This window comes from Lactuca saligna, chromosome 6 (assembly GCF_052625555.1).
Source record: "Lactuca saligna cultivar CGN05327 chromosome 6, ASM5262555v1, whole genome shotgun sequence".
NCBI classification, from domain to species: domain Eukaryota; kingdom Viridiplantae; phylum Streptophyta; class Magnoliopsida; order Asterales; family Asteraceae; genus Lactuca; species Lactuca saligna.
The window spans coordinates 143,953,158-143,973,220 of record NC_136422.1 but is presented as its reverse complement, the minus strand read 5'-3'; the positions used below and the strand labels follow the sequence as shown (position 1 = coordinate 143,973,220).

The window sequence follows — 20,063 nt, the reverse complement described above, 5'->3', positions numbered from 1 at the left end:
TTTTTTTGCACTCGGATCGTCCCTATGGTTTGATTTCGTTGCGTTTTTCGTCCTTATGGTTTGGTTAAAATTGCACGTTTGGTCCCTAATGTTATGTATGAAAGGGACAAAAAACGCAACAAAATCAAACCACAGGGACGGTCCGAGTGCAAAATAAAAATTAGGGATCAAACGCGAAATTTTGACCAAACCATAGTGACAATTTCAGTAATTTACTCTTTTTACAACCTTGGTTTTGCAATGACAATTAACAAGCGGCAAGGATAATCCTTATCTAAGGTTGGTTTGTTTCTGAAGGATCTAGTTTTTTTACATGGTCAATTGTGTTTTGCCTTATCTAGAGTTCAAAGTAGAGAATGATTAAAATTGTTTCTGAAGGATCTAGTTTTTTCTGAAGGATCTATGATTAAAATTGTTAATTTTAGATAAGGATGATAGCCTTCCTCGGCTCGGGTACGGATCCTCTGCTTTCAGTAGTACGGGCCCATACTACCTTCCACATCTATCCGTACCTTCTCGAGGAATTCCTCGACTCCACCAGCTCCCCTTTACTACTGCTACTCTCTGCTATTCTCATCCTAGGCTTGCCCTAGGGGAAACTCAAGTTCAACACGACTGGTCCTCAGCTGCTGTAGGTCTCCTCATAATGCCAGTTAGCCACCACCTAAACACCATCACATGTGATGAGGATTAGATAATCCTTCAAGTAAAAGATCCGTCCCTACAACGGTTGGACTCAAACAAGAGCTGCGCAATAGGGCCAGTTCCAATACTTTGGGATTATTCAACCCTGATTACATGTGGTGTGACGTGTTTACCTAGTGGCTAACTCCCATTACTCAGAATCCCACCAAGCACGAAGCAAGCAGAATTCGGATAAGGGAAAAACAGACTCAAGCCAAAACTATTCTTATAACAAGAAACGACACTTAACATAGGATGCTAAGCTCATACTTTCAGGCATAACCTAAACAGGCTATCCTACTGCTGTCTACTCAATTCTAGCATGCAATATTCATAAAGCTGTAACACATAAGCAGGCACATAAGGCATCACTCCTAGATCCTTAGCCTATTCTAGCATGCAGTTCTACGTAAGCTGATAAACATAACATAAACTTGTATGGGTACTATGGGGAATACTTACTTGAGCTCGGCCGGTTGCGCACGTCACACACTTTGCTCTTTCTTATGACTCTTTTCCGGGTTTTAAAGAACAATTTCTTTTGGAAAATCTTTCAATCCCTCGATTTGAGTCCAAACACTCCCGAAGGCGTGTCCGAATCCCTCAAACCAGGGCTCTGATACCAACTTGTAACGACCCAATTTTTACGTCCGAAAATTTCATTTAAAATATTACTTTAGAAAACATTAATAAATAAAAACATTGTTTGATCACACCATAACACATCGTAACCATGTTCTAAAAGGTCAAACCATACATCCCCTCAAAATATCAGAGTACAATCCCAGTAAATCTCGTAAATGCGGAAACCGAAGAGTGTGTGTATGACGTGCTGCTACCGCGCCGGCTCCTTCCCCTTCGATGCAGAGGTACCTGAAAACAAAACTGTAAACGTAAGCACAAAGCTTAGTGAGTTCCCCCAACGTACCACATACCATACAATCACATAACATACGCACTGCCAGACTATTCTGGGGTGCCTGACTACCCGGTACGACCACTCTGGGGTGCCGACCTACCCATACGGCCATTCTGGGGTGCCGTCTTACCCGTGTCAAGCCATTCTGGGGTGCTGACTACCCATGTCAAGCCATTATGGGGTGCTGACTACCCATCGGTCCTAACAACCGATCCTCGGGGACTGGTCCCCTTCCGCTACCTCTATCGCATAACATAATAGACCAACATACAAGCATACCATCACATACAGTCAGATAATTCTGGGGTGTCTGACTACCCAGCGGTCCTAACAACCGAACTCTACTACTATTGCATATAACGTATCATGATAGCATGCAACATAACAGGTAATAGCAAACCTAGATGATATCACAAAGACAATCATCTATCATACATCTCCTACTGGTGGGCCGGCCGTGTGGCCTTAGACCCACTACTACTGGAAGGTAACTCACCTCAAAGTAGCTGCTGAACTGATCGGGAACTAACTGACTGCTGCTGCTCCGGGAGTCCTCCGGCTGCAATTCCCACAACATACTCAATCAAACACTGCTAACTGTCCTTTAGGTAAAATGACCATTTTACCCCTGGTCTAGCTCTAAGCCAATGTTAGAGTCAACTTTCAGTTGACCCGACTCGCCGAGTGGATCACCACTCGCCGAGTCCCTAGCAAACCATTGTCCTGGGTCCCTGGTTCTACTCGTCGAGTCGGGCTATGACTCGACGAGTTCACCTTCTAACTGTCATTCAACTCCTTCATCCTACTCGCCGAGTTGTATGAACAACTCGTCGAGTTCATCTTCATCTGAAGAACACTTTATGCTAAGACTCGCCGAGTTGTATGAACAACTCGCCGAGTCTGTTCTTGATCTATGAAGATTGCCTTGGACTCGCCGAGTCAGGGCATTGACTCGCCGAGTCCTAACATGGGTGAGTTCAGCTCCCAACTCACCGAGTCACCCCCTGTGACTCACGGCTCAACTCGACACATCATGAAGGGACCAAATCGGTGACTCGCGACCAGACTCGCCGAGTCACCTATACGACTCGCCGAGTCGTCGCCATGCATCCACCAAATACACAGATTTACTCGATTTCAGTCCATGCCATTCATAGATCTGGACTTCTAGGACCCAAATCACACGTAAAGTTTCCAACTTTACGTGTGGATATTCACTAATGTGGATTTTAGGGTGCAAAATGCCTCAAAAGGGTAGATCTAGGATGAACAAGCCACATGGGGCCATAAAGCTCACAGATCTGAGCTCCTGGAGCTCAATCTTGCCTAGATCTAAAGGTTAATCCACTTATTACGAAACATTAAGCACAAACAAGCTTGAAGAATTGCTCAAGAGTGTCCCAAATGAAATCCTAAGCATAGAAACAGGGGAAAAACGAGATATACCTCAAGGAAAATGTTGAAATGACACAAGGATGACTGATCTCCTTCTCCTCTTCTTGATCTACTCCTCTTTCTCCTCAAAACCTTCAAGAACACACCAAGAAAACTTTAACCTCTCAAGGAAATAAGGGAAAACGATGTTGGGGGAGTTCTGGGGGTGAATGGGGACGAGTTGGGGGCGGAATGAGGGTTTAAATAGGATGCAAACCCTTGAAACTTAGGGTTTCATCCAGCAGCGGTGACTCGCCAAGTCCAGGATATGGACTCGCCGAGTCGCCCACTTAAACGTGTCCTGAGTCTCGTCCCTACTCGGCGAGTCGGACCTTATGACTCGCCGAGTCCAAGGCTAAAATAGGGCAATGCTTAAATAAAATTCACATACCGGAAACCAGGTGCTACAATATTATTTCATATAACATCTTTTATTATTATTGTTAATAAAACTTTATTATAATTTTCAGTTGTGATTTATTATATTTTTTCATATATGTTTATTTGAACAACTTAATTAACTAATTATATAACAATTTTAATTTACTTCATTTACTGTGGTTATTTATTTTATAATATTTTATTATATATTATTGTTATTGTTTTTTCATTATTTCACAAATAAATATTATCATATATATATATATATATATATATATATATATATATATATATATATATATATATATATATATATATATATATATATATATATATATATATATATATATCTTCAAAATATATTTCACATATTCATTTAAAACAACGATTATAATTTTATATAACTAGAAAAATATATATCTTTACTAATAATTTATTTACAATAATTGATTTGTAATTATGACTTATTTTACAAAAAAATAATTTATTTTATAACCGTGGTTCCTACGGGTTATAACCTTAATATACAAATGAAAGTATTAAATTTTGATATTTAAGTACACAAAAATATGAGCAAAGTCAATATTTTTATTAGTATAATAAATAAACAAAAATACAAGTGAAAAAACATATTTGGGAAAACACTATAAACATAAAACAATTTCAAACTCATCCACATAAAATCATTTTTTGAGTGTAAAACCCTAGAAATCGACAAACATATTTTATAAACACCATTTTCACAGTTGTAAGTATAAGATCAACCCCAAATCTATTTCTACAAAAAAGAAAAAAAAAAAAAAAAAAAAAAAAACAATTTTTTATACGACTCATGGCAACCCAAAAGAGAGTTCCTCTATTGCTTCACACACCAAAGTATCAGCTTTTTCTATATTCTAATTAAGCCACGAGATGAAAAATTAATAAACTAGTCGATCATATTATTGTTCTTGTCATTAAGAACCTAGATTGTACTTTGGTCACAAAAGTTCTTCAAATTGATTTTCACTTCAAACCAACTATTTTCAATTAATTAGGTCCATAATGGGACATTAAACACATTGTTTTAACATAGTATCACACTCGAATTCACCCATTTATTGCAAGAGTCGAAAAGCATCACCTCTAACAAGAATCATTTGCTAAGAATAAGTTAGCTAGAAAAATTAAAAGCCGATTACCAAAAAGTCAACCTTTATATGAATTTTTCGAGTCATATATATGATTATAAACTTATAAAATAAAACCTTCAATAATTGCTATTCAATCAAATCCTCATATGATCAATTAAGGATTTGCCATCAAGTTTGCTATTAACAACTAATCTCACATAATCTTCTGAATCAATTGTCTTATATTTTGGTGTCTTATCTTTAACAAGCTCCATCAATGGCCCAATCATAGCTTTGACTCCCGGACTATGAAAAGCAGCAATGGAAATCCTCTCTCTTTCAATGTTGACCATAGCCCTATGCTCAATACTAGTGTACTCTCCATTACTCATTATCTGTTTCAAAAAGTAGGCAACATATTTTGATTCATTTGTTTAAAATGGCTTAATATTCTAAAAGATTAATTGATTACCTCCATGACATCACCGATGTTGACAATAATTGATCCTGGAATGGGTTTTATGGGCACCCATTTTGAGTTCTTCTTGATTTGTAGACCTTGAACTTCATTGATTTGAATTAAGAGGGTTATCCCTGTTGCATCTGAGTGTGGTGCTAACCCTAAAACCTTGTCTGCTTCATAACATGGAGGATAGTAGTTCATTCTGATACCTTGTGTGCAATTTTCATACATGTTGCTAAGTGTTGCAGGTTTGATTCCGAGGTTTATAGACATTAACTTGAACAATTCCATCGAAACGCCTTGTAATACCTTTGAGTATTCATCTAGAGTTGTTCTGGATCATAATAATTCAAATGAGATCATGTTTTGTTCAAAACAAATCATGATTGAGTTGAAATTTATGAACTCTGAATACATAATTACAGATTGAATTTGATCGTTTAAGAATAACAGACGTACAAATTACCTGAATGAAGGCGGAGTTTGAGGCCAAAATCTCATGTTTCGTTGGGGGATTGGCAAGGTTAAGATGAAGAGCATGTCACCCCAATCAAGTTTTTGATCCTCAGAAACCACAAATGCTTGACCATAACCTTCAATGGAGCTCGGAATTTGTGCACAGTTCATCTTCTCCTCTAATGGCAGCTTGAAGAACTCCTCTGTAACCTTCTTCATTGCATCTATGCTTTCCGTTATCCCGTGATTTATCAGCTGTTTGCATTAGTAAAGCTCTCGATCAATAATTAAATTCACCATATGTGTACATATACATGTGTGTGTATGCATGAATTAATCACCTGGAAGAAGCCCCAATTCTTACAAGCAAGATGAAGTTTATCCAATTCATCATCGTAGCCAGGTTTTCCTGCGACGGCGAGTTTGCTAATGTCGATCACCGGAATTTGCAGCGATTCATCAGTTAAAACCTCTTCCGACTCAATTTCCGGTCGAATATACCGAATCGGAATGTCTTTCAAGTCCTTGGAAGCAAGCGCTTGTACATTATCAACAGGAATCGAACCACCATACTCAGATCTGTTCATCACCTCGTCGGTATTTTCTTCCATCGTCGTTGCCTAACCTGTACGATTCACATGGCTTCTTCGATTTGAAACTTGTATATAAGTTTGCCGAGTTCACCGATTTGTAATTGAATCCATTGCTTTATGTATTGTTGTCCTTGGAATTATTTATCGATTGTTTTGTAGTTGTGACGTTGTTTTAAACATTCAACAACAAGAGATGCTTGCTCGGCCGGCCGGCAGATCGACCGAGCTTTATCAATTGAATTCATAGGCGTGTGTGTATGACGTTGTTATGAATGTATTTTGCGCCGGCGCCGGCAGAAGGTATCAATTGGCTTAAACACACTATGGAGTATGGACGTCAAGGTTGGCAAACACCATTCTTTGACCTGGACATCTCGAGTTCGGTGAGCCAACTCGGTAATCGGTTGTATAGGAAACAGTTTTTTTTTTTTTCACCAGCACCCCACTTCATCATTTAAATCACATTATTAGAAAATTACTGAAATCGTACTTTTGTCAAAACGAAACGTTTCGTCCCTAACTTTTTTTCGTACTCGGATCGTTTCTATGGTTTGATTTTGTTGCATTTTCGTCATTTACATATATAAAATTAGTGATCAAATGTGCAATTTTAACCAAACTATAGGGACGAAAAACGCAACAAAATCAAACCATTAGGACGATCCAAGTGCAAAAAATAATAATAATAATAATAATAATAATAAACGTACAATTTTGACCAAACCATATGGGCAATTTTAGTAATTTACTCTCATCTTTTACATGCTTTTTAGAATTTCATTTTCAAAAATCAAAACTAATGAAAAAACAATTTTGAAAAATACAAACATTTTTTTGGCTTATTAACTTAAAAAAAAAAAAAAACAATAATTCAGTAAGTTGTTCTTAAAACAATCTCAAACACATTTATATTTCAAACATTTCAAGATCTGATAGTGATATATGTTTGTTTCGAAACAATTGTTAGAATACAACCTATCCTAAAATTCCCTCGTGACGATTTCATGTTCCAAAAAAAAGGTATATATATTACGAACTAGAGATTGTTACATACTAGATGTAAATAGATAATTAGCTTCAAGTACAATTTTAGTTTGATAAAGATAACTACTGATACTTTACCTTTAATCAAAATAACATACGAAGGTATACATAATATCTATCAAAACCTCATTTTGACATAAAAACTTCTTTTAGCTGATACTTTGCCTTTAATCAAAATAACATATGAAGGTATACATAATATCTATCAAAACCCCATTTTGACAGAAAAGCTTCTTTTAGCTTCATTTGTCTTGATCTTTAAGAAATCTAATACCATAGTAATAATCATCAATCAAGTGCATGCTTATCAATTTCCATAATATTTACTTGCACTAGCATACCCATCAAGCCTAAACATATATATGAGGCTTAATTTCTTAGATTTCAATCTTCTAAATATTAAAGTAACATTTCTCTCCCACAATGAGTACCTAATGGTTGAAAAACAAAATTCTACATATGTCATGCTTAGGATTCGAATCGCATGACCAAAACATTTCTAGTGCTTCAAAATTGACATTCCATGCGATGTACCCAAGACAAATTAAGCATTGATGATACGTGGTTTACCATTTTTTAAAGATCAACTTAAGCTTTAGTTATGACCCAAGTCTACATTCTAAACTCTAATACATATATAACATACTTGGTTTAGACATAAGCCAATGATAATTCTTATTGTCCTCGTCTTACTGTAATTAATGTATGACAAATACTTATACGAGTTTTCTTGACACATAATCATATATGTTTTCTAAACCACCATTGCCACCACATATATACACATATAAATTTTGCTTATAATCACATATTCTCATTACCCCAATTAATCCTCAACTCTGATGAACATTTATCATGATTGATTGAGAACTAAACACTCCAAAAGAAATTGTCCAGATTAGAATCCCATAAGTTTCAACTTTGCATAATCCAAAGAAAATTCAACAATAACACAATCTGTAACAACACGTTCCAAACAAACAGTTTTAAAATTTAAATCTTATGTTTAGGTGTTAATGAACCTACAATTCTTTCTTATTTCTCCTTGTTTTCCCGTAAGTACACGTATATTCCCCATTTTTATCATTGAATGCGCATACAACCCAAAGAAATATTCTTCATCCAAGGCAAAAGCCCAAACAAGGTCTCTTATTTCTCCTTCCACACCATCATACAATAACACATTGTCTGAAATTAGGAGACCATTGCCACTTTTAATGTTGTGAAAATATTGATTGTCGAATCTTGTTGGGGTCATGAAATCTAGTGGGACCAATGTGTCGTCTCTTCCAGATGTCGGACATATTGATTCTAGAATCTTCTGGAACTCTGTCTTTTGTGCGGTGATTGTCTGAGCTTGACATAGAATCTTTGTAGTCATAGATTCTTTGTCTAAAGCTCTTACATTTTGCCTTCCCAATTGTGTGGCTACCTGTTTCATGAAAACAGATAGCTAAAACAAATGTTACAAATATCTATTATTGAAGTAACGTTAAAGATTTTGATTCGAGAGTACAACTTTATTTTTGTTTTTTTTAATCTTAAAATGATTGATTCATGTTCTAAAGAATCACATATGTTTTGTTTTTTCACTATCTTATATGAAACCGTGTTACTTTTTTTTTTTTACCAATTTATGCACCACGTTTCAACCAATAGGTTTAAACATAAAAGTTGCATATTTCGTTTAAAGAGTTCGAAAAAAATATGAATAATCATTACATAAACAAACATTTAACCTTTTTTTAATAAACAAGAAAATTTTGGCAACCCAATCCAACCCGTTAACCTACCTGAAAGAGTAACCAATTCTTGAATGCCAAGACCTTGAGATTGAAAGTTGGCAATTAGGGTTTCCAAAGAAGAATTTGGAGAAGGAATAAAGTTATTTGCACCATTCAAGCTTGCTTTCATTGAGTCTCTCCTTCCTAAATACACATTCCACTTGGGCCCACCTCTCTTTTCACCAAAGAAAGTAAGTATCAAGTTTGCCAAAAGAATCCAAAAAGTTTATATGTTAGAACCGAACAGTTAATACTGCATTTGACATGTATTGGACTATGATTAAGACTAATGTTGATGAAACAAAATTGCAGCTTTTATCTCATTTAAAACAATGGAGCAAATTTGGACAACGAATTTCTCTCGGTCTCTCAAATATGCAAAAAGATGAGAATGCCCTTGTTCTATTTTGATTGTTTTTTTTAAAGTGTAGTGAAAGAGAAGTATATGTACCAAAGCTACGGCATCCCGAGCAACAATAGCTAGAAGATCAGCACAAGACACAATACAAGGACATGCTTCTTCAACAAGGTATTTGATTTCATCAATGACTTCATATCCCCTTAAAGAGTTCAAATTAGGTTCGGCTTTCTTTTCACTTTCTACACCTTCAAAATCATCCAAAAGAACCGAACCATCGCAACCCTACATCAATTTATCAACAAAAAAATGTCATTTCATTATGTAGGTCCCATTTACATGCTTGGAATTATACATATGAGACCCAAGTAATGAAAATGGTCTTTTTAGTTTGATGGAATGGAATGACAAAATAATTGAATGGATCGGGTAATGGAATGAGTCATTATGTTCCATGGTCATGTTTGATATTTCTTTTAGAAATGAAATGAACTTTCATATGAATTTTATATTATGTGTAAATACATAATATGATTTTACCTACATTTTGTATATCATTTAATATAAATTTATAATTAACAAACTTCTATTTACAAGCATAAAAAATTAAACACAAATAAAAAATCATTAAACCCCAATTATATAGATAAAAATAGGTTATATTGTAATTTTTCATTCCATTCCATTATTAATGAAACAAACACCCGTGACTAAGAATGAAAATTAACATTCCTTCATGAATGGTCCAGTCCTTTCCATGTTATTGGACAAAACAAACAAAGATTTTTTTTATTCATATGGGAAGAGCCATTCCATTCCTTCTCTAATTATATCATACCAAACACAACCAACAAATGCAACATTATCTTATGTAATGACCCTTTTCCAAGAAATTGGAAAGCAAGAATTGTGGGCCCCTTATAACCTTTAAGTTGTGGGCCATGGTTTTATATCGATGTTGATGTTATTAGGCTAGTCTAATGGCACTATGGGCTTAGGGTGTGACAAAAGTATCATAGCAATAGACCCAAAAAAGAATATGAAATTTAGAAAGATGAGTGAATTTACCAATACAAAACAATCATGGAAATGTAGGCGAAGAAGTGAAGCAGCCATTCGAGGTTCTTTTAGAACCGCAATTTCTACTTGATGATGAACAATCTCTTCCAACAAGGGACATGTTTCTTTGTAGTACCTAAGAACAAGAGGTTCGTTATCACACAAACTTAATTTGGTTTGCAATAATGCAATGACTACTAACAAAAATGTAATAATGTTGTTCATCATTCAAGAAAAAGACAAATGAAACGAGAATGTAAATCTGTCATGGGTGTTAATCTTTTCAACTATTTAAGCAAATTTTTAACGTATGGAGAATTCTAAAAAAATGATGCTTTTGACTCCTGCAACTGTTTTACATGTCTTTTTCTTACGTTTTCTAAACAACTTACCCTTTTCAACAATTCTTTGTTTGATCATGATCATATAGTCAAAGCAGATACACCTGATTTAAAGGCATTTGACTCTTCATTTTAGCTACAATTTTGATCCTAGACATGATCCTATATTAGAGCTTGAGTAAATCAATTTTGATCCTAGACATGATCCTATATTAGAGCTTGAGTACATCATCGGTTGAAGTATGCTAGAAGTATTCAATGCAGTTGTCGTTTGTGTGATATATAGGAATTCCCATCCTTAAAACCATGAAAAAGCATTACTTTATACCTAAGATTTAAACAACTCCCAACTACTACCTTTTTGGTTCTTCTAAGTTTAATACATGCATTGTTATCTTAGTTCCGTTTTCATAAGAATAGTAAATATAGAAGATTGTTGCAGATTTTTACTACAATCACATGATTCACCTTAAAAGGATTCAAACGCATAAATCGATCGATTGACTTTCACATGATTATATGAATGTTTTGTTGCCCTCACATTTTTTTAATAAACAAAAATAAGTTTGACCACTTGAATATCTTGACGTGGAATGAAGAAAATTGCATATAATTGAATTCCGAAGGATATTATAATTTTTTTATTCAAGGATTATCAATTATTTAACGATGAGTATAATATTGATATCAAAACAACAAGAAAATCAATTTGTTATTTTCATAACTCGTATGAAAGGAAGTTATGCATTGAAACTAATGCATCAAATCAAAGAAATAAAATGGTTTTGTCAACATTACATTTTGCAGTTGAATTGTTTAAATGTATTTTTGTTGTTTAACACTGAAATTATCATATGATATTTGCTCGTTATGATAAAACCACCAAACATTATTTATTTTGAACCACAATGACTTGATTTAACAAATAGGTGTCTTCGCTTAACAAATCCAGCCCAAACCAAATATAATTTTTGCCCTTAAGAACCTATAAAATATCATTGTATGAGTCTATTAATATATACTTTACATTAAATAACAATTTACCTAAAAGATAACAATGTATACTTATATTATATATGGGTTTAATGTATGTTCATGTAACCACATTTTATCGCTTACCAATTTATGCAACAAATATTTTTAACACAAATTATACAACTCTTCTTTTGTTATTAAAAATTCATAATTTTTTTGATACATAAATTATTAAAATGTCAACTTTATTGTATACACTGAAATATTGTTGTATATATCGGTTATAAGTCAATTTTGTTACATGCATTACTTGAAAAAAATGAGAAGTTGTTGCACGAATATCAATTTAACCATTATTCGTTATGTAAATACTTTTCTAAGATTAATATTATTAATAATTAAATTCCTTCCTTTATAATCAAATATTAAATAACATAAAAAGGATATACGTATTCATATAATAAATATACGTTACGTTTTTCTAAATCCAACGAACAACTCTAAATTTCAATCATGATATTTAAATGATCAAACAAACTCATCCACTAATAAAGAGCTCGTATCCATCACCTGAAGGTTATAAAGATTTGTTTTATCATTAAACCAAAGATAAGTCAAGGTTTTTCTGTATGATTTTTTATATTTTCATTAAATGAAAAGTATGTGAAATCAATAAAAAGAGGAAATACATTGGTTTTATGTGAATGGTGGGTACCTAATAAATTCAATCGTGGGCATTGATGTTCAATATGTCCCACGCCCATTATATCGGCAAAGAAAAATGTGATTTTTAAAGACTTTTAACCTTATTCATTTAATTCTTTTTAAGATGTTATTAAAATAGAATATAATATACGTATTTTTGGACATTTTTATTAAATTATTTTGAGTTTAATTATTAGTGTTTTTTGAAGGACGATACATGTTTTCCGTATTCATGTCACCATCAGATATATTAGAATCGGTTGTCGTTTTCTCTATAGAATTTATCAATTTGGTAATGAATTAGTAATCTAGAATTGGTATTTTAGAGAAAAAAAAATAATTGTGTTTTCTATATTTACATTTCGAAAATAAGATATCCCCAAATTTAGATCGAACCAATTTTCACTCTCTTTTTCTTTTTTGTATTTTTCAGTCATTTGGATAAAATAGTTACAACGGCCGCGATAAAAACGTCGTCAATATATAAACTATAAAGTTGAATATTTGTCCAGCCTGTCCACCAGATCTCCACCGTCACCGACCGCCGTCGTCGGCGATCGTCAACTCCGCCACTTTCTTCCTCAAAATATTATATAATGAATCTATCAATTATATAAACAATATAAGGCAATTCTCTCACACTCCTACTTAAGCTACTATTGCTCCACTCCTTCTCTCTGAAAGTCTGAAACTATCTTTTCTGAATGCCAAAGTTAGCGAGGGAAAGTTAGAGAAGAGAGTAGATCTGCGTTTTAATCAATCAGGTACTTTTTGCTTTGCTGCGGAATCAATAGTACTCGCTCAATTTCAATTCTACTACTTCTGATTTCTTCTGTTTGTATTTTGATTTGAACTTTGTTGATTTACTATGTGAACTCGTTGCATTTGTTATATTATGGTTCTTCGTTATAACCTGCTCGGACTTCTTTTAGATTTCGTGAAAATGATTGATGAATTGATGTTATTGTCGTTATATGCCTTTTTTCGTTTAATGATTTGTATTAGAGCAGCAATGTCGGTTTGTGATATAAAAGTTTAATTAGGAACTGGTTAACTGGTGCTATAGCTTGATCTGCATGCTTGTTCTGATCTGAATTAGTCAGTCGTTTTTACTAGTTTGGGATAAGTTCTCTACACTTAAGATGCTTTTTCTGGAAATCCAAAGCGACTTATTTCCCCTATCTTGATCTACTAAACCGATAGCTTTTCCTCCTAGGTTATCGCCTGGATCTCTGATTTTGTCTAGCACGCAGTAAAGCGAAGTGCGTGAGAAATTTAATAAGTCAAAATTTTACGCCTTATGCTCCCAAATTAAATGCACTTTAGGGTTTACCAAATTGAATGAAATGTTTTGTTTTAGGTAAAAGTGGAAATCCAAATTACTAATCGTTGCAAACCAAAAACTCAATTGATTTTGGTCCTCAAGCTCTCTCAATTTTGTTAAGATCAAAAGGGATCTTGGATATTTAACCAACAGCAACATTCCTATAGAGAGAGATCATTAAGATTTCCAATTTCTTGCATCCTAAAGTCTAAATCATTACTGTTTCCATTACCAAATATGCAATTACTTGTCTTGTTAGAAACTTATCTTGATCTCCTATGTTTCATTAAATCATGTTTCCATTTGTGTGTCTTGACTATTTTGATTGAAAAAACCCGTTTGAAGTAAGTTTTAACTTTCAGGCCCAAGGTTCTGAAGCACAATATGGGGTCTAAGAACAATCCAGCAAATAGAAGAAGAAGTCCATTATCTATAATCATTGTGTTTGGGCTGTGTTGTTTCTTCTACTTACTAGGAACATGGCAGAAAAGTGGTTTTGGAAAGGGAGATAGTATAGCAATGGACATAACCAAGAAAACAGAATGTGAGGAAGACTTTTCCACCCTTGATTTCCACCCTCATCACAATATTCCCATTCCCGATTCTTCCAAACCAAAATCCAAAACCTTCAAACCATGTGATGTCAAATACACCGATTACACCCCCTGCCATGAACAAGACAGAGCCATGAGGTTCCCAAGAGAAAACATGGTATACAGAGAAAGACATTGCCCCCCTCAAGAAGAAAAGTTGAAATGTCTTATTCCAGCTCCAAAAGGGTATTCAACTCCATTTCCATGGCCAAAAGGTCGTGACTATGTCCATTATGCTAATGTCCCTTTCAAACATTTAACTGTTGAGAAGGCGAATCAACATTGGGTTGAGTATCAAGGCAATGTCTTTAAGTTTCCAGGTGGTGGAACAATGTTTCCTCAAGGAGCAGATGCATATATTGATGAACTTGCATCAGTGATTCCAATTGCTGATGGATCTGTTAGAACAGCTCTTGATACTGGTTGTGGGGTAGGTTTTCTTATCAACCTCTTCCTTATCTTTTCTTATGGGTTAAATGCAAGAAGCATCAACATACATTCATAGCATCTTATTTTTATTCCTTTGTATTACAACAATGTTGGCATAGGTTGCAAGCTGGGGTGCATATCTGATGAAGAGAAATGTTTTAGCCATGTCATTTGCACCAAGGGATAATCATGAAGCACAAGTTCAGTTTGCTTTAGAGCGAGGTGTCCCTGCTATTATTGGTGTTCTTGGATCAATAAAACTTCCTTTTCCTTCAAGAGCTTTTGATATGGCTCAATGCTCACGATGCCTCATACCATGGGGTGAAAATGGTGAGTCACTACTAATTTAAAACTATAACTTTTCCAAATTGGTAGATTTTGTAAAGTTAATGTTGTAATAGGAAACATTGAAAATTATGTGTAGATGGGAAGTATCTAATGGAAGTTGATCGAGTTCTTAGACCTGGTGGATTTTGGATTTTATCTGGTCCTCCGATTAACTGGAAGACATACTATCAGACATGGAAAAGGTCAAAGGAGGATTTGAGAGCTGAACAAAGAAAGATTGAAAAACTTGCTGAATCTCTTTGTTGGGAGAAGAAATATGAGAAAGGAGATATTGCTATTTGGAGAAAGAAAGTTAATCCCAAATCTTGCAAAATCAATCCTGCAAATTTCTGTAAATCAACTGATACCGATAATGTCTGGTGAGTCTTCTTCTTCAAAGCAAAAGTCCTGGTCCCACCAAACACAGTACAACCTGTTCTGTCATGTCATGTCTGGACAGACTGTGCTGTTGTACAACTTGTGTGAGTACAACCTGTCATGTCAGTCTTGTCATCACAACATGTTCTGTAATGTCATGTCATGCCAATATAACTTATTTTTTTGTATAAATATGATTTTATAAAGCAAAAAAAAACATATCCGAAACAAAATTTTCAAAAAAAAGATGTAAAAAACTAAATTTAGGATGAATTTGTAACAAAATTTTGAAATCTAGGCCAAAAGTGTAAATTTTGGACCAAGTTTGTAATAAAATTTAAAATCTGGGCCAAAAGTGTAATTTTTGAAAGTTGGATGACTTGTTAACCGGATAAAATGGTCAAAATGAATATAAAAGAAGATAAGGACTAAATCGCCTAAACATATGGACTCCATAATTGTATATGCATATAATTTTATAGTTTTATTAAAACTTAATATATTTTGTGATAAAAAAAAAATGGTTGCTCTATTTATGATAGGTACAAGAAAATGGAAACATGTGTAACTCCATACCCTAAAGTAAACACTGCAAATGAAGTAGCAGGAGGGGAGTTGAAAAAGTTTCCAGCAAGGCTACAGGCAGTGCCACCTGTCATATCCAAGGGACTAGTTCCAGAAGTTTCTATTGAATCTTATCAAGAAGATAGTAAAATTTGGAAGACATATGTTGCTACTTACAAAAGGGCAAATCGGTTAATTGGCACTTCAAGATATAGAAATATAATGGATATGAATGCTGGTTATGGAGGTTTTGCTGCAGCAATTGAGTCTAATAAATTATGGGTGATGAATGTTGTGCCTACTATTGCTCCAAACACATTGGCTGCTGTTTTTGAGCGAGGTCTTATTGGTATATATCATGACTGGTGAGCTCCATAATTTTTTATAAAATTGGATATAATAAACAAAGGTAGTTATTAATTATTATTGCAAAGTTTATTCTCCAAATGTTGTCTTTCAGGTGTGAAGGCTTCTCCACTTACCCAAGAACATATGATCTTATCCATGGAAATGGTCTATTCAGCTTGTATGAGAACAAGTAAGTCTCTTGTTATTCATGAATACATATCTTTTAATTTATGATAAAAAAAAAAAATCTGTAACAAAGGTGTGTCGATTTCTTTGTAGCAAACATCTTTAAAGCATGACAAAATATTTGTCTTACTACACATTGTAGAAACATGATTTTTTTTTTTCTTTTTAGAAGTTTGAGGATTTCATGATGTACTAAACTTTAAATATGACAGGGATTATATAAAGACAAAACTTTTAGATGAGTGACCACAAATTTTAAAAATGTGACTTTATATAGTCAAAAAGTTTATCATCATAAAAGTTAACGTTTTTTGAATTATAATATGGGAAGATGGTCACTTTTCTCCACTTTACAGGAAAACATCGTACTATGAAATTATTTGTTATAATTTTAAAGGTAGCAATAGAGTTTTGAAATTGCAATGCTATAACAAAAAATGGAGATTAAATTGTTGAATTGCCTAAACAGATGTGATCTAGAAGATATCCTCCTAGAAATGGATCGAATTTTGAGGCCTGAAGGATTAGTGATACTTCGAGATGAAGTAGATGTGTTGACCAAAGTCATGAAAATTACAGCTGGCATGAGATGGGATGTTAAATTGCTTGATCATGAAGAGGGGCCTTTTGTTCCAAAAAAGATATTTGTCGCGTATAAACAATATTGGGTTGGAAACAAAGGGAATGATACATCATCAAGTGAGTGATTAACAAAACTGTTTTAGTAAAAAAAAAAAAGTAGTATTTTGTATTATCCCACGACCCAAACGGATTTTTTCCATAAGAGGAAAATCAAGATTTGCGTTGGTTATATGCATTTCGATGTGGGTGTTGATGTAGATTGTTTTAACTATTCGTAAAAACCTTTTAATGTTGTTATTTTTAGGTTATTTAGCTTAAAAGTATTGCATGGTTGATAGGTTTTTGATAAGGCATACAACGGATGTGCATGGTAATTGAGGTGACAACATAAATATGTTGAAAATTTTTGGTTATTAGGCTAAGGTTGTGAGTAATACTATGTAATGCAAGTTTTAATACCAAATATCAAAAAAACATAATTTAAAAAAATATCATTTAGTTGGGAAATTGAAGCTAAGGACTTCACATAGGAGTATAGAAGGTACCTACCTGTTCTTCAATTTGCACTCAAACCTCCTTTGTTTTGCTTGATTTGGAGTTTGGATGTGTTTTGAAGCTTTGAAACGTTAACATTGATGAATTCTAAATGGAGATGTATTTTGTGAAACTGATGATGAATGTAACCTTCGTTTAAGTTTTCTAACTCATTCCCATTAGAATCCATCATAACTAAAGTTTGACATATTAGGATTTAATTGAAGTTGTCATTGTGCTTGAGAACTTCAAAGGAGGTTTGAGTTGAATTTATGACGTGAATTCTTAATTCAGTAGTTTCAAAACGGGAAATTTTCAGAAAAGTTTCAATATTTTCGGAAAAGTTTCACTTTAGTCTCAAATTTTCTTTTTTGAACATAAAAGTCTCGATTATAATCAACCCAATCTGGACAATGTATGGAGGCGAAGACAGTATCAACCCATATTCTACTCAATTGCACTTTTGCGAAGATAGTATGAGAATGGATTTGGAAATGGTTTAACATGCATCACTTTCAATTTAACAAAGTGGGTGATCTGATTGAATATGCAACAAAGTAGGGCGATCGTAATTCGTATGAAGAAAAAGGTCTTGATCAACATATGTTATGGTACACTCTGGGAGATATAGAAGGCTAGGAATGTAAGGTTATTCAAAAAACTTATCACTACTCCCTCAGTTGTTGATAACATCCAATTGATGGTATACACGTGGCTGAAATACAGGAGCTCAGCAAAAATTTATGAATGGGCTATTTGGTGTTCATGCCCTCTTAACTAATTGAATTCCAATGCAATGCAATATGAGATGATAACGATGTAAACTGAAACTCTACTGTCCCATCTAGCTCCTTGCTAGTCAAGATCCCTCTTTGTTTTTCTTTCTTTCTTATAATATATTTGGCTGTTCTAAAAAAATATATTTGTTGTTGGTTGTTGGGAACCAATAGTAAATTTGTAAGATAACAAGAGTTAGTAAAGATATTTATTATTGGTAATTAATTGCAAGAACGTTATATAAATGAAAGTGGAAAGGTTAAAACTTTAGAAGAAAATGTTGGTATATAATTGGCAAGATAACATCATTTAAAGGACTTGTTTCGTTGAAGGAATATAGGATTAGACCATCCGTGCCACATCAGCACTACATTCTTTACCACTAACTATGAGATACTTACCACTAAACACACCACTCCACCTCATTTTTTTATTTAAATTTAATTCAAAAATACATTAAAACACAATAAAACATATTTTTTCAAATTAGTTTTTTATTTAATAAAACATATTTTTTTATTCAATAAAACATATATTTTTTTAAAATTAGTTTTTTATTTAAATTTAATTCACAAACACAATAAAACATATATTTTTTTAAAATTAGTTTTTTATTCAATAAAACAAAGATTACATTAATTTAAAACACACAACATAAAATAAAAAATATTAATAATAAAAAATAAAAATGCAACCACAAAGAACTTAAACTAGTTTTAAACCGTTATTTTTAATGACTAAATTTTTGGGACTTTCTTAATTTTCGCCAAGCTTCAGCGTGTTTAAACGGCGTGTGTTTCGTGCCTTCATATTGGTGCATAGTCACAACAAACGGGTCCGTTTTGTCCACGTTGTTTATAACAAAGTTATAAATCTCATTGAATTCAAGGCACTTTACCCTCATGTCGTGAAACTTGAAACATATTTTATCAAGATTACGACTTTGGCAACCCATTAAATCATGGAAAACGTTTCCAACTTTTACCCAAAAATTAAGAGGTATTTCTGGGTCTTCTGAAACAGTTACCCAGGCTAATGCTAAGTTCTCTTCTTCATTTTCTGATCAATTCATCATTTTAAGAGTCATTGGCTTTGAGTTTATGAAGCAAAAGAAGTGTGTGATTGTGAGAAAAAGAAAAGAATTATGTGAGTAAAATGAATGAATAAGTGTGGTATTTATAGAAATGGTTTAATGTTGTTTGAATAGTAAATTAAAAAAAAAAGAATTTAACCCTAAAATATGACCGTTACTGTGCCACCCAATCACAATTTCCGTTTGCATTCGTTGTCCCGACCACGGCTCGTCACGACCACGAACCAACATTAGCCACCGGGATGGTGTGCACGGTCGTGGTTCGTGGCCAGCTAGACCACGAACCCGTCCGTTGCAACCATACCGGACGACCTTATCACGTTGTTTGGAAATAAGGTTGTAATCAGGGCCGGTCCAGACGGTGGGCAACCCGGGCGACCGCCTAGGGCCCATGACTCCATGGGGCCCAAAATTGATGGGCTATGTAGTGTATATATATAAAAAAATTATTACCAATATGATTTTTAGGACCTAAAGTTGGTTGAAACTCAAACTAGCTCAAAAAATAAACAATTTGGCTTGTTTGTTATTGCTAATTGCATGCGTTTATAGTGAAGAATAAATGATATTTTTTTGAATCTTTATTATATTTTTCTTTAAGGGGCCCTTTTTTTTTTTTT

The 20,063-nt window shown here is 33.8% G+C and overlaps 2 protein-coding genes and 1 pseudogene across 3 annotated transcripts; 1 reads left to right on the top strand and 2 right to left on the bottom strand.

Annotated features, from left to right (window-relative positions):
- Window positions 1–4,595: 4,595 nt before the first annotated feature.
- Window positions 4,596–6,446, bottom strand: LOC144999692 (S-norcoclaurine synthase 1-like). Its single transcript, XM_078958822.1, has 4 exons — window positions 5,791–6,446; window positions 5,460–5,704; window positions 5,003–5,327; window positions 4,596–4,925 (listed from the first exon to the last, which is right to left on the bottom strand). Exons 1-4 carry the CDS (start codon window positions 6,058–6,060, stop codon window positions 4,686–4,688), a joined length of 1,080 nt encoding a protein of 359 aa, XP_078814948.1. The 5' UTR covers window positions 6,061–6,446; the 3' UTR covers window positions 4,596–4,685.
- A 1,550-nt stretch (window positions 6,447–7,996) lies between these two features.
- LOC145001604 (peroxidase 20-like) lies at window positions 7,997–10,535 on the bottom strand (annotated as a pseudogene). Its single transcript, XR_013661654.1, has 4 exons — window positions 10,297–10,535; window positions 9,322–9,513; window positions 8,880–9,045; window positions 7,997–8,518 (listed from the first exon to the last, which is right to left on the bottom strand). The product of XR_013661654.1 is annotated as a peroxidase 20-like (transcript).
- Window positions 10,536–12,734: 2,199 nt separating this feature from the next.
- On the top strand, window positions 12,735–17,342 carry LOC145000154 (putative methyltransferase PMT14). The gene is made up of 7 exons (XM_078959323.1): window positions 12,735–13,072; window positions 13,995–14,655; window positions 14,774–14,984; window positions 15,079–15,361; window positions 15,902–16,288; window positions 16,384–16,461; window positions 16,927–17,342. Exons 2-7 carry the CDS (start codon window positions 14,017–14,019, stop codon window positions 17,162–17,164), a joined length of 1,836 nt encoding a protein of 611 aa, XP_078815449.1. The 5' UTR covers window positions 12,735–13,072; window positions 13,995–14,016; the 3' UTR covers window positions 17,165–17,342.
- The last annotated feature ends 2,721 nt before the right edge of the window (window positions 17,343–20,063 follow it).